General features: G+C 42.4%; 1 protein-coding gene and 1 pseudogene across 3 annotated transcripts in view; one reads left to right on the plus strand and one right to left on the minus strand.

Annotated features, from left to right (window-relative positions):
• Positions 1 to 11,486, plus strand: part of LOC146546194 (MAM domain-containing glycosylphosphatidylinositol anchor protein 2-like) — a 154,683-nt gene that overhangs the window by 34,536 nt on the left and 108,661 nt on the right. For all 3 annotated transcript variants that reach the window (XR_014891017.1, XM_085266636.1, XM_085266635.1), the window contains exon 2: positions 8,955 to 9,094. Coding sequence is in view for 2 of the 3 variants with exons in the window: in XM_085266636.1 (XP_085122762.1) it covers positions 8,955 to 9,094 (140 nt within the window). In the remaining variant the exon portion in view is untranslated. The remainder of the gene's footprint in view (positions 1 to 8,954; positions 9,095 to 11,486) is intronic.
• On the minus strand, positions 2,762 to 3,551 carry LOC146546195 (uncharacterized; annotated as a pseudogene).

Here is an 11,486-nt window from a genome sequence, read left to right on the forward strand (position 1 = left end):
CTGCCGTTAAACCTCGAAGAAGAAGAAGAAGCTGTGTCCAGGAACCGCATCCTCCTGTGCTCGCATTTGTAGGCCAATTACGTTACAGCGACACAATGAACACTGTCCAAATTCGAAGACTCCGACAAATGCAGCCTACTTTTCCCCAGATTTGAAGGATGGGTCGGGTGTGTCCTTCGTGGCCCAACTTATCCCAGAATGCATAGCGCGGCCCAGCTCAGTTTCCAACAATGGCGGCAGCTAGTTACTCTTATTATTCTTTCTGGGTCACAAAATAAACGTTGAACATATTTTCAGGCGAGAATGTAGCTGTGTAAACCTCAAATATCTGCTCAGTTTATCAGGACACCGCATATTTTCAAAAGCGCTCCGACGTTTTCGGAGACGTCTGTTACCCACTAGCTCGATAGCTAGCCGGGGGCTAGGCTAACTAGAGCCGTGAGAACACCGGACTCTGGGCAAATCGTTTTCAAACCCACCGCCGTCTTTCGCTACTCAGGTTAAACTTGATATATGAGTCACTTAGATAACTTGAAATGTTATTGTTTGGCTTTTTTCAGTATTTTATTTGTTCCTGAGTAAATCGGTTTGGTTGAGATTAAAGTTATAGTTTTTACACAGCTGAATAAACGTCAAGCAGACAGCTGATCATCAGAAGTGTGAGATGCTCCAGAATATACTCCGGTGTCCTGTTATATTTTAGATAGCAAGGAGTTTATTAAACTTCACCGAAACAATCTGCAAATTTCATTAGAGTTTAATAAACTATCATCTTGTCTTTATTTTTAGTTAGCACCTTAAACACTTAAAGCTGTAAGCTAATGATAGTTATATAAGAGCAGATGCTGCTGGTGCAATAAGCTGTAGTTTTACGTCCAATGGATGATGATCTGATTAGTCGACTAATCGCAAAAATAATCGGTGACTAGTCGACTATCAAAATAGTCTCTAATGTAAATAAAAATTTATTTTGTGAAAACAAAATTTGAAACTGTGAAAAAGCACAAAGGTTTTAAAGGCTCTTTCTGTGAAGGCAAGGATGCCACAGCAATGAGGCAACTTTTACTGTGAAAGAGCCAACATTTGTTTGTAAAAGAGCAGTGAAGGATTTGAAAGCATTACTGTGAAATAGATGGAGGATTTGAAATGCCAATGAAAACCTGGATGATAACAAAGAAGCAGAGTCCTTCCTGAAGTTCCTGAGTTAGAACGAGTCACAAAGATTTGATTTTATTGCAGTGGTGAATATGTATTCCCATTTTAATGGTGCACTATTTCTCTCAAGCAAAAAGGTTCATAACTGTGAGAATTTGCTTCTTTTCTTGGTCTCACGTTGAAGTGAGTATTTTTGCAGTGATTTAAATTGTGCTAATTGTTATACATCTGTAGAATAATATAGACACACGCAGGGCTATAACCAGGCCTGCAGATCTGATATTGTGTGAAGCTTCTTCCTCTAGTCCTTAAATGGACTATTGCAGTGTGTCAGATGGCAGGGATGCAGCAGAAAGGCTTTGAACAGTCAGAGGACGGTGCTCTTTATTGCGGATCTCAGGGACTCAAATGCCACGCTGCCTCTTCTCCGTGTGGTTCCCATGACGACAGGTAGAGAACATCCTGCGGGCTGCGACGTCTGTTCGAGGCTAACAGCTCCCCGACAGCCTGTTCAGACGCACTTTTTGAGCTTTCAGTAAAACAAAGCCAGCTGCTCCTTTGTGCTCAGTAACAACACAGGAGCTTTTTTTAGTTTCAGAATAGAAAGTCAAACGATGAATGTGTGTCAGGCAGCCGATCAGAGCCGGGGCCGTGTTTTACACGACGCTTTGAAGCAGGAGAAAGTTGCTGAAAGAAAAGTTTAACCATGTTGATGAAGTGTGTTAAACTGTGGAGGATGTTGGTAAAAGAGAAAATAGCCTGCTGACAGCACAGACATCCTCACAGAGCAGCTCTGAAATAACAAAGATACTGACGTATCCTCCTTTCTCTGTAAGAAAGGAAAAGGCCTCTTCCATTTCTTCAGACCTTCTTCTTGCTTTTTATTAGTTTATAAGAGGTCAGTGGCTGAGCAGTTCACATGCAGTAATTTAGTGACAGAGACATGACAACGGCCCGGAGACTGAAACACAAACTGCATAAATATATTCACATAAATACACAGTTCATTTTTTACACTGTTGTTTTTTACTGACATTCATACACTGCAAGAAGTCATCTATAGAATCTACCCAGTAAATCTGAGGTAACAGTTTGCATTGACTTTTTTGGGGTAGATTTAGTTCAATATATTGTGTATAAAATAACTTCAATAAAAAGCTATGAAATAATTAAATTGGGTAAAATTTACCCCATATTTACGTATCTATTCAACAGCTACTTAATCATTGAAATTAGGTAAAATTATCTCGTTTGCTAGTTGGTAATACCTGATAATTAGTAATAAAATTTAATTATTATCAGTTGATAAACATTACCTATTCATATAAGGTAAAATGTACCCCCCCCCCCCCCAAAAAAAAAGAAAAAGACATTCAAATGGTTCCTCATCTCAATGTTTTTATTCCATAAAAACACAGAATAACGTGCAACACAACAGCTAATGCAGACAACACTTTCAAAGGCCACTCAGTCCATTTTAAAAGCCAAAAGCACAGAAACTCTACAAGTTGTTTCTGTGCATGTATGTTATCAAACATATGGATAGATAGAACAGAACACTAACACCAACATGCAATAGTTTCTGTGCTTGCTGTCAGAAGAAAAATTACAGCTCCATCAAGCTATGTCCTCTGGGAACAAGAGGGGAAAGGTGTGTGCATTGCATGAGCTTATTTTTGAGGCCATGGACCTTGTTCAGTAGTTTGGCCCCGTCAAGCTCCAAAAAACAGTTTTTGAAAAGTGTCAGATGTGTTCTTCGGCTCCTTCGGATATTCAAGGTTGAGGGCATATATCAGTCCCATCAGCAGTACACATGCCTTTGTTCGGCTTCCACATCCCTCCATCACTTGGTTTCCCTCAATCACAACGGACACATCTGATGGATCCTCCTCAGCCATGATGTTGTGTTGAACCCAGGACCTTCTTGCTACCCACTGCAGCCCTCCATAATTACATATTTGTGAAAAAAGTCAAATAACATAGGTCATTCAAAGTGTCCAGCAGAGGTCTCATCTTGGAACCAGCAGCTCCTCCTTTGGCAGGCATAAGCTGCAAAAGACCTGGTGTGTACTCATCAAGTTTCAGCATGAATGTCTCCACCAAAGAAACTGTGGTGATGCGTCTGAACTCTTCGATGAGCTAAGAAGTAAGGGGACAAAAAAATGACATTTGTTTGACATTTGTTTTTTGGTGGATAGGAATAGTTATCTCACATACTCACCTGAGCCTCAGTGAATAATGCTGGCCACCTTTCTTTTAACTCACCCACAGAGGGGCAGAGGCTGACCACTCCAAGTCTTCGGCTAGAGAACGTTTTATTCATTTTTTCTGCAATTATCTTTGCGTTGTTTTTCTTTGTTATTTCATAAATTAATTCCAGCCTCTCTTTCTCCAGTGTCTCTTGGGTTTCTCCAGTAGGATGCGGAGGGAGATAATTAACCTCTGCTTTTTTTTGGCTTTTTTACATTCTTTGATGGCACTGCATCAGCTGCATGCTTCCTTTTTAAGGCATTAATTTCAATTTCTGGGTAAGAAAATTTTCGAGATCTTAGCTTGGCACGGTAATTGTGCATCTTGTTTTTTATGCGCTGCTGCCAGCCATATAAGCCGGCAAATGATCCTGGCTCCTTAAGACACACAAACTTTGAATCAGCAGATCCTTTCAGCCACTGAGAGGATCTGCTGATTGGTTGGGTAAGCAGTGTACGAAAAAATTACTTTTGCAAGGTCTTGCATTGTTGCTGATTTAACACTGGCATCCATGAAAGGTCTTCCAGTGTTGCGATATGAGTTGTTTGCCTCAGCGAGGATTAGTTGTATATCTCGGGAAAACTCCGGTACTTGAAATGGCACTGGCCACACAGCAGGGCGACATGAATCAGGGAGAATGATGGTGTCACTGGAACTTGACGATGCGCAGTCGGACGCCTGTGAGGGTGCATCATGATTGGCAGGGCAGATGTCCGTTTCAGTAGTACTTGCAGGATGGGTGCTCACTGAAGTCGAAGAGGTCAATGCAGATGATGATCCTGATTCACATGCTGGTTGTAAGTCAAGGGTGATTACTGGCTCTTTAAGGATCACTTTAACAGTGGCCTTGTCATACAAGTCAGCAGTCGAGATGACACTGAAAAACTGATTGTCAAAGTCTTTGTCTTGGTATAGCAGTCCAAATTCCCCGTGTATCCCCATCCACTGTATTAGGACTTCCTGTTGGAAGTGTCAACTTATGAATGCTGTGTTCTTCTAAAACGACTCTTAACTGGACTGCCATTGTTGTTTGGTTTGTGTTTCCTCAGCTGTAGAGACAGAGAAAGAAAAGAAATTGAGACAGGTTATTAATAGTTGATAAGCTTACATGCATATATTTTCTTCATTATCTTCTGCCAGAGAAATAAAAGCAGAGATTTAGTTCAGTAGAATTTGGAATAAATAATTTTTGATTGGGAGATAAGGGCAATAGAATAGAGGAGGGTTAAGTATGCATCACGTTTCCATTTTCTTTTTCAATGTTATATGTGTTGTTCCTGTTAAATAAACATTACAATAAACAAATAAGACAGGACGCCCGCCCATATAGTTGTTGGTAAAATAATATATTTTTTCAATAATTTCAATAAGTGCACAAACATTTGATATAACAGAAATAATCAACCCATTACACTTACTCTGATGTGCAAACGAAGTGTTTAAGGGACACCATACGGCCATCTGCTGTATTGTATGCAGCCATGTTTCTTTCAGGTCAGAATGTTTAAGGATTTCTGTCTCTCCTGTGGGCTCTACTTTGAAACTCCTCAGGTGTTCACAGCCTCTAAGCAACTTCAGAGCAAACACAGGAGTTCTGTGCACAATGACTATTTGATGGATTTCTGCCAAGTCAGGTAGGCCTCCTGTTGAGCCAAACGGCAGCATCATGCCAATATTATAGTCTGTGCCTAAAAGGGTTGCTTTATTTGTCATGTTCACAAAGTCTTCCCTGGAGAACTTCCTTGCAAGGGACTCCTTAATGCTGTCTTTTAGAACATCGACTGCCACTGGAGTCTTCTGGGACACTGACAGTGCTGGCCTTTGGTGGTTGTAATCGTGGGTATGATACGCAATCATCGATTGGTGTTTTCTCACCATTGTCATGAGGATGTTTCTACACCCAGTCTGCCTCACAATCCTTTTAAAGAATCGATGTTTGGCTTCAAATCGCATAGTCCAGAAATGTACAAGTGGCCCGTAAACAGTTGTAAGCAAAGGATAGTGCTCGAGAAAGTGATGTCTTGGTCTCAGTTTCTCCTCTGGGAACACTTCTAAATATCTGTAACGGTGTTCTGAGATCTTACTTTGTATGTATCCTATTGTGTGATCTGTGTGGAGAGGAGCCATGACAAGCTCAGCAACATCTTTCAGGGTCATCAAAACCTCCCAAGCAGGCTCATCTTCTGGTACTTTGTCACCAATCATGAGTGGTATCATTCTCAACAAACACCAGTTTTCGTGTGCATTACCTCCTACACTTTTTTGCGCTGTGAAATTTGGGGCAATGGGTTGTGGACAGTTTGTTTTGTCACTCCATTTGTAAGGAAAGCAACGGATGGAACGGTTGAGCTGCTCACGAGATATGTATTTCTTCCTGATTAACACATCAAGACAGAGTGAAATTTCAACAGGTACAATCCCTTCAAGCAAATCATGCAAAGCATCTGGGGGATAACCTGATGTAGCATGAAAGTGACTGAGTCTGTCTGAGATTGGACACAGTGGTGAGCTTCTGCAGGATCAGACAGTGCTGCTTTGACATGGATGGCATAGTTGTACTTAGTCCGTAGAGGAAACAGTCCTTCTCCTACTTCATGCTCCTGGATCTGTGACCTTTCGCCAATGCAAAAACGACAGAAATGTGAAGCTGAAAAGCTTTCAACAAACCTGCCTATTGAGTGAGCGCCAAGATTGTCAGCGACTACAGCAAGTGCAGTGCCCTTGACCACTTTGCCCAGACTTGAAACAAAAATACCATTATCTTCAAAGGACTTCAAAGCTTTGAGCAGTGGGTCCAAAACTTCTGAATAGCCAAACTGGTTGACATCATTTGCCTTGCATAAAATGGTTAAGTAAATGGAAGTCAGTGTAGATCTCAATGTGGCAGGTATGTCTGCAAACACCCAATACACAGCTGTGACTTTATGCTTCTTGCGGGATGTTCCCAGAGGGTTGCATATCTCAAAGTCATCTATATAAAGGATGAGTGAGAGTTTAAGTTCGTCTTCACATAAAAAGCTGTTTGGTCGCCCAGATCAGGTTTGCCAGAGGTGTACCTAATCAAGCCATGTAATAACATCATGTGCGGGAACACAATCGTGCAAAGGTCACATGACGAATCTCTGTTCACGCAGTGAACAGCATTTTTTTAGTCTCCCAGATTACTCAAAGTGCTCTATACAACATGCCACATTTTCTCTAAACTGAGTGCTTCTTAACTACATTCATACATATTCACACTCCTGACATGCAGACTGGAGGGGCCAGGGATCGAACCACTAACCCTCTGAGGTGACCCGCTCTACCTCCTGAGCTACAGCCACCCAGTGGTAAACATGAGTGAATCCTCACTAGATTTTGGATAAAGTGTACAGTCACAAACCTTTCAAACCTGCATTTGAAACGTTGGCTACCATAGCAGTATAGCATTGCAACATGGCATTTGGGTCTTCTAACTAAAACAGGAAAATAGCAACACAAACAGTGCCATCATTGCCAGACCTGCATCTGGTTGACAGACACTCTGCCATGACACCGGTCAGTCAGAAGTGCCAGCTTGAGAGACCTGTCTGCTACGTGGGTGAACGAGCTAAAGCTCAGGATCCACCTTGTTGTAAAAACTCTGTTTCAGCCATTTTTTCTGCTCTTGGATCTGTATGATGCCATTTACAGAAATTCTTCCTGAAAGGGTCATCTGCCTGTGAGCACAGGTGGCTCTCACCTCTTCTTTGAACCTTGTGATAATGAGGCAGCCAATCAGAGGAAAGAAGTCAGTGGGGAGGAGTTACAAAGGCGTTTGTTGGACAGGGGATGCATTGAGGGGCAGCCCCTGTATAAGATAAGGACTTTTATATCTGTGAATCATGAACTGTGAAGTCCATCATACGTATGGAGCTGGGACTGAGCACAACAGCTCTCCTTCACTGTGTGCAATACTATTACACTATTTACATATAATATACTATTTGAACTCCCACCAGTAAGTACTTGTATCACCACCCTGTCCAGTGTTTTTGTATATATGTAAATACATCTTTTTTATATTGTAAATACTAGCAGATTGCTCCACTCTTTGCTTGATCTCTACTTTCCTTTAATTGCTTTGTTTTTACCTTTTAAAAATGAGACTTGACCTGGAGAGCTCTGCACAAGTGCACAATGTGCATGGACTGCTGGTCCTGTGTGCAAATGCAAATCTGTAATCTTCATGGTTAAAGTTGTACAGGAGGAAAAAACTCGATTATTCAAATACCAAAGTTTAAACCTTAAACCTTAAGTTAAACCTTAAGTTGAACTTTCAATATCTTTATTCAGAGATATTTTGTGCTGCAAAGTGGGACTAATGTTTACCATAAACGTTGTCATGAGACAAAAGCTGCTATTGAATTAAGAGGCAGTTACATGCAGTCTGTTTCTGGCAGTTAATTGTGATAAATTGTCAGAAATTGCATCCATTGTTGTCTACATGTTATAAAAATCCCCAGTTAACTATTTGTGCTGAGCAACCTTCCTGCTCTATAGGAACCACTGATAAAGACTCATTCAGACTGATGCACATGTTGGCACAAGTTATGAAATAAATCGTGATGATATTCCCGTAGCATTTAAATGTTTAAAATAAATATTGAAACTTTGTGTCCATAGTTTATCCTCGGTATCATTTCTACCCTCACCTGCTGCTGCAGTATGGAAGTCGTGCTTTGACTGCGACATCACTGCACAGACATGTTGGTCCACACTCACATGAAAAGTATCATGCGTGTTGTTCAGCACATCCATGATCTACTATTCCACTAGCCTAAGACGATTCTGACACGTTGTCGTGCTACGTGGGAACACTTTGGTCATAAATGGATGGGCGTGGTCAGCAACAATATTTGTGTCTTGAGTTTCCTGTGCTTTTTGTCACTTTGTATTGTGAGTTATGTTCTCATTGTTGGTCTTTAGTTACTCCCTTGAGTCTAGTTTGTGTGTTATGTGCCTGGTATTTCCCTCTGTGTGTTACTTATCATCTCTAGGCTTTTGGTTCTTATAGAGTTCTCTGGTTTATGTCTCTGTGTTTCTTAGCTGCTCTGTCTCCACCGTGTCTAGTCCGCGTCTCAGTGTTATACTTCCTGTTTTACTTTGAAGGTCTGTGTCTCATCTGAGTAAATCCTGCTTTGCTTCTCTGTCTGTCAGTTCTGATTTCCTCCAGCTGTGCTCTCCTTCTGTCTCGTTCCGACACTTCTGCCCAGAGCGGTGGATGTTTTCTCTTTTTGGGAATCCAGTAGATTTAGTTTCTGAAATACTCGGACCAGCTTGTCTGGCTCCACCAACCACACACCTCATACGCAGTCCATGAACAAGTGTGTGTAGCTGGCTTGTGCAGCAGCATATTTGGTTGCTGCAGTGCCATCATGTGGACAGAGTGATAATGACAGGAGGAGGCAGGAGGTCACATGAGCTCAGATGGATGGATCCAAACATCTCACACACACACACACATGCAGATGTGTTTTCAGAGACGACTCTTGTATATTAACCTTTTGTATTTGTGTTGTTGTTCACAGCGCCCCCTACAGTGCGAATCGTGCACTCTGGTCAGGCCTGTAATGTGGAGGAGGAGCGCTACAGTGAGAGGGTGTACACTATCAAAGAGGGAGAGACTCTAGAGCTGCAGTGTTTGGTGACTGGACACCCCCGACCACAGGTAACAACATGCTGGGTATACTGGGAACACTTTGACTTTGTGTGCCAGTCAGTGGAAGAAAACAGGTCATGAAGTGGCAAAGACTGAGTGAACAGAGTGGAGTTTACATTCACACTATTCCACTCTGCACCCGTGTTGATTCGTCGGAGCAGTCAGTAACAAAAGCCTCCCGTTATCCTCGGCCTGCTGAAGTGCCAGAGCCCCCGCTGAGTGGAGCTACTGTGGAGCCTTTGAGTTTCAGAAAAGACGGCAATCACACAGCGACGAAGAAGAAGAGCAAGAAAGCCCGTGAGGCAGAGAAGAGCCACTGCTGTCTGTGAATGAAGACATTTACCAAGAGTGAAGACGAGGAGAACGGCACAAGGGGAAGAAAGGAAAAGGATCTCTAGGAGACTTTTAGTAAGCGCAGCTTTTATTCCACACAGCTTTATGTTATTGATCGTAAAGGCCTTTCAATCCATGACTTGCTGATGCTACGTCTCACAGACTCACACTACACACTGTAGCTTAGCAGTGAACAGCTATGACTCTTTCAAGGATTGACTGTCATCAGAGGAGCAGCAGTGACTGTCTCAGAGCTATGACTTCATGCTGTCTGCAGCTTTGTACAACCAGCTTCAGGAGGTCGTCACCTGGAGGAGTCCCAACACTCTGCTGAGCGCCCATTGCTTTGCTCTGCTGTAATAACCCTGAACCAGTGCAAAAGCACTGCAATAATCAGTATATTTCATTAATCCATTAATAAGAAGAGCTTCTGTCTCATTAAAGACCAACAGTAATGTTCAAAAGAGCAACAACAGAGGATTGTAAAATGAGCGGCTCGGTGGTTTTAGTACTTTCAGTGCGTACACTAACTGCCCTCTCATGGTGTTTATGTGAGATTTTATCAGTTTGTGAAGAAAATATTGTCTTAAATGCAAAAATAATAATAATAATAATAATGGGTTGCATTTATACAGCGCTGTACTATTCCACTATTCATTCACTCTCACATTCACACGGGTGGAGGCAGCTGCAGGTGTAGCCACAGCTGCCCACAGTTTAATGGAGATTTTTTGTTGAGTGAAACTATCGATGGTGGATGGGAGGAGCTACACGTGGGCTCACGGTAATGACTCCGCCTCTTTGCCTTTTGCGTTAGTGTGCAGACAGACTCCTTGTTAAGCTAGGGCAGCATCTGCTCTGTTGTTGTTGGTGTCTGTTGCAAACTGGAGTCTGCTTGGCTTTGATGTCGCACGCTTTTTAGTCACAAATGTTGCGCTAACGTGGTGAGCTCTGTAGAGTTTCTTCAAACGAAGCATCAAAGCAAAAGCTTTTCTTTTTGTAACCAACTCACCTGATGAGTCACTGTAGCCCTGTTACATTTATGTGTAGGAGAACAGGAGTGCTGCTGCTTGTTCTTTCCGAGTCGGGATCTTCCACTGGAACAGCCCTACAGTCGGATTTCCCACAGTCCTCTTCGCTTTGCCAACGCCTGGCGTCTTCCAGAAAAAGCAAATCTACTGTGTCTGCACTGGGAAAGGTCTTTTTTACACTAATCTGACATTGTGAAGTTGATTGCATGATGTCGGGCGATAGAATAATCATGTGTGCTTGGCTCTGATTTCCCATCAGCCTCATTTTCACCGTCCTGTTCTGTTTGCCAATGCCTGTGTCTGCATCTTCCAGAAAATCTTAATTTAGGACAGAAGACAGAATTCGATGTGCTGTTCAAACCTAACCTTCATAATAACAATAGTAAATGAAACCACTGTTTAGTGACTTGTTGAATAAGCTCTGCTGTGCCGTTCAGAGACACGGACTGGACCTGCCGCAGCAGCGTGTTTAAGCAGACATCAACAGCATTACATTATAGTGATGGATCAACGCCTCTGTCTGGATCTCTTGATTTTGCTGCAAACCTCAGTTCTGAGGCATCAGCAGCAGCTTTGCATGTGTATAACATCAACAGTCTGGAGACAGGAACTCTTCAACAATATCAAAGAGTAGAGAAAGAGGTGCTGCCGTTGCTGTTGGCTGGGAACTGCTGCAGGATGTCTCTGTGACCTCGTCACAGATCTTGTGTCTCACAGAGACAGTAGGACGGGACGTCCCCTGTTTGGACCAACACTTCCACTGTGTTTTGGTCAAAGCACTTCTCTCACGTGATTTTTCTCAGGAGTTGTTTTCTCCCACCATGAAGTGCTGTCATTGGCTCAAACTGGGCATTTCTCAGGGTGGTCAGAGCAAATGTTCACTGGTATAAATCTTTCATCTTCTAACCTAGTGAAGAACTGTGGCTCTTGTCATAACTTTACATTACATTCTTTAAGCTGGTTCCTTCCCCTCATCGGCCCTTCCCTTCCTTTCTTTGCTTTGTGTGCTGATGGTTTGAGTCTGTGCTAACGCGATG

Source organism: Mchenga conophoros, unplaced genomic scaffold (assembly GCF_057382185.1).
Source record: "Mchenga conophoros isolate Kocher_MC1m ecotype Shallow Benthic unplaced genomic scaffold, M_conophoros_male_GT1.1 unmapped_scaffold_5, whole genome shotgun sequence".
NCBI classification, from domain to species: Eukaryota; Metazoa; Chordata; class Actinopteri; order Cichliformes; family Cichlidae; genus Mchenga; species Mchenga conophoros.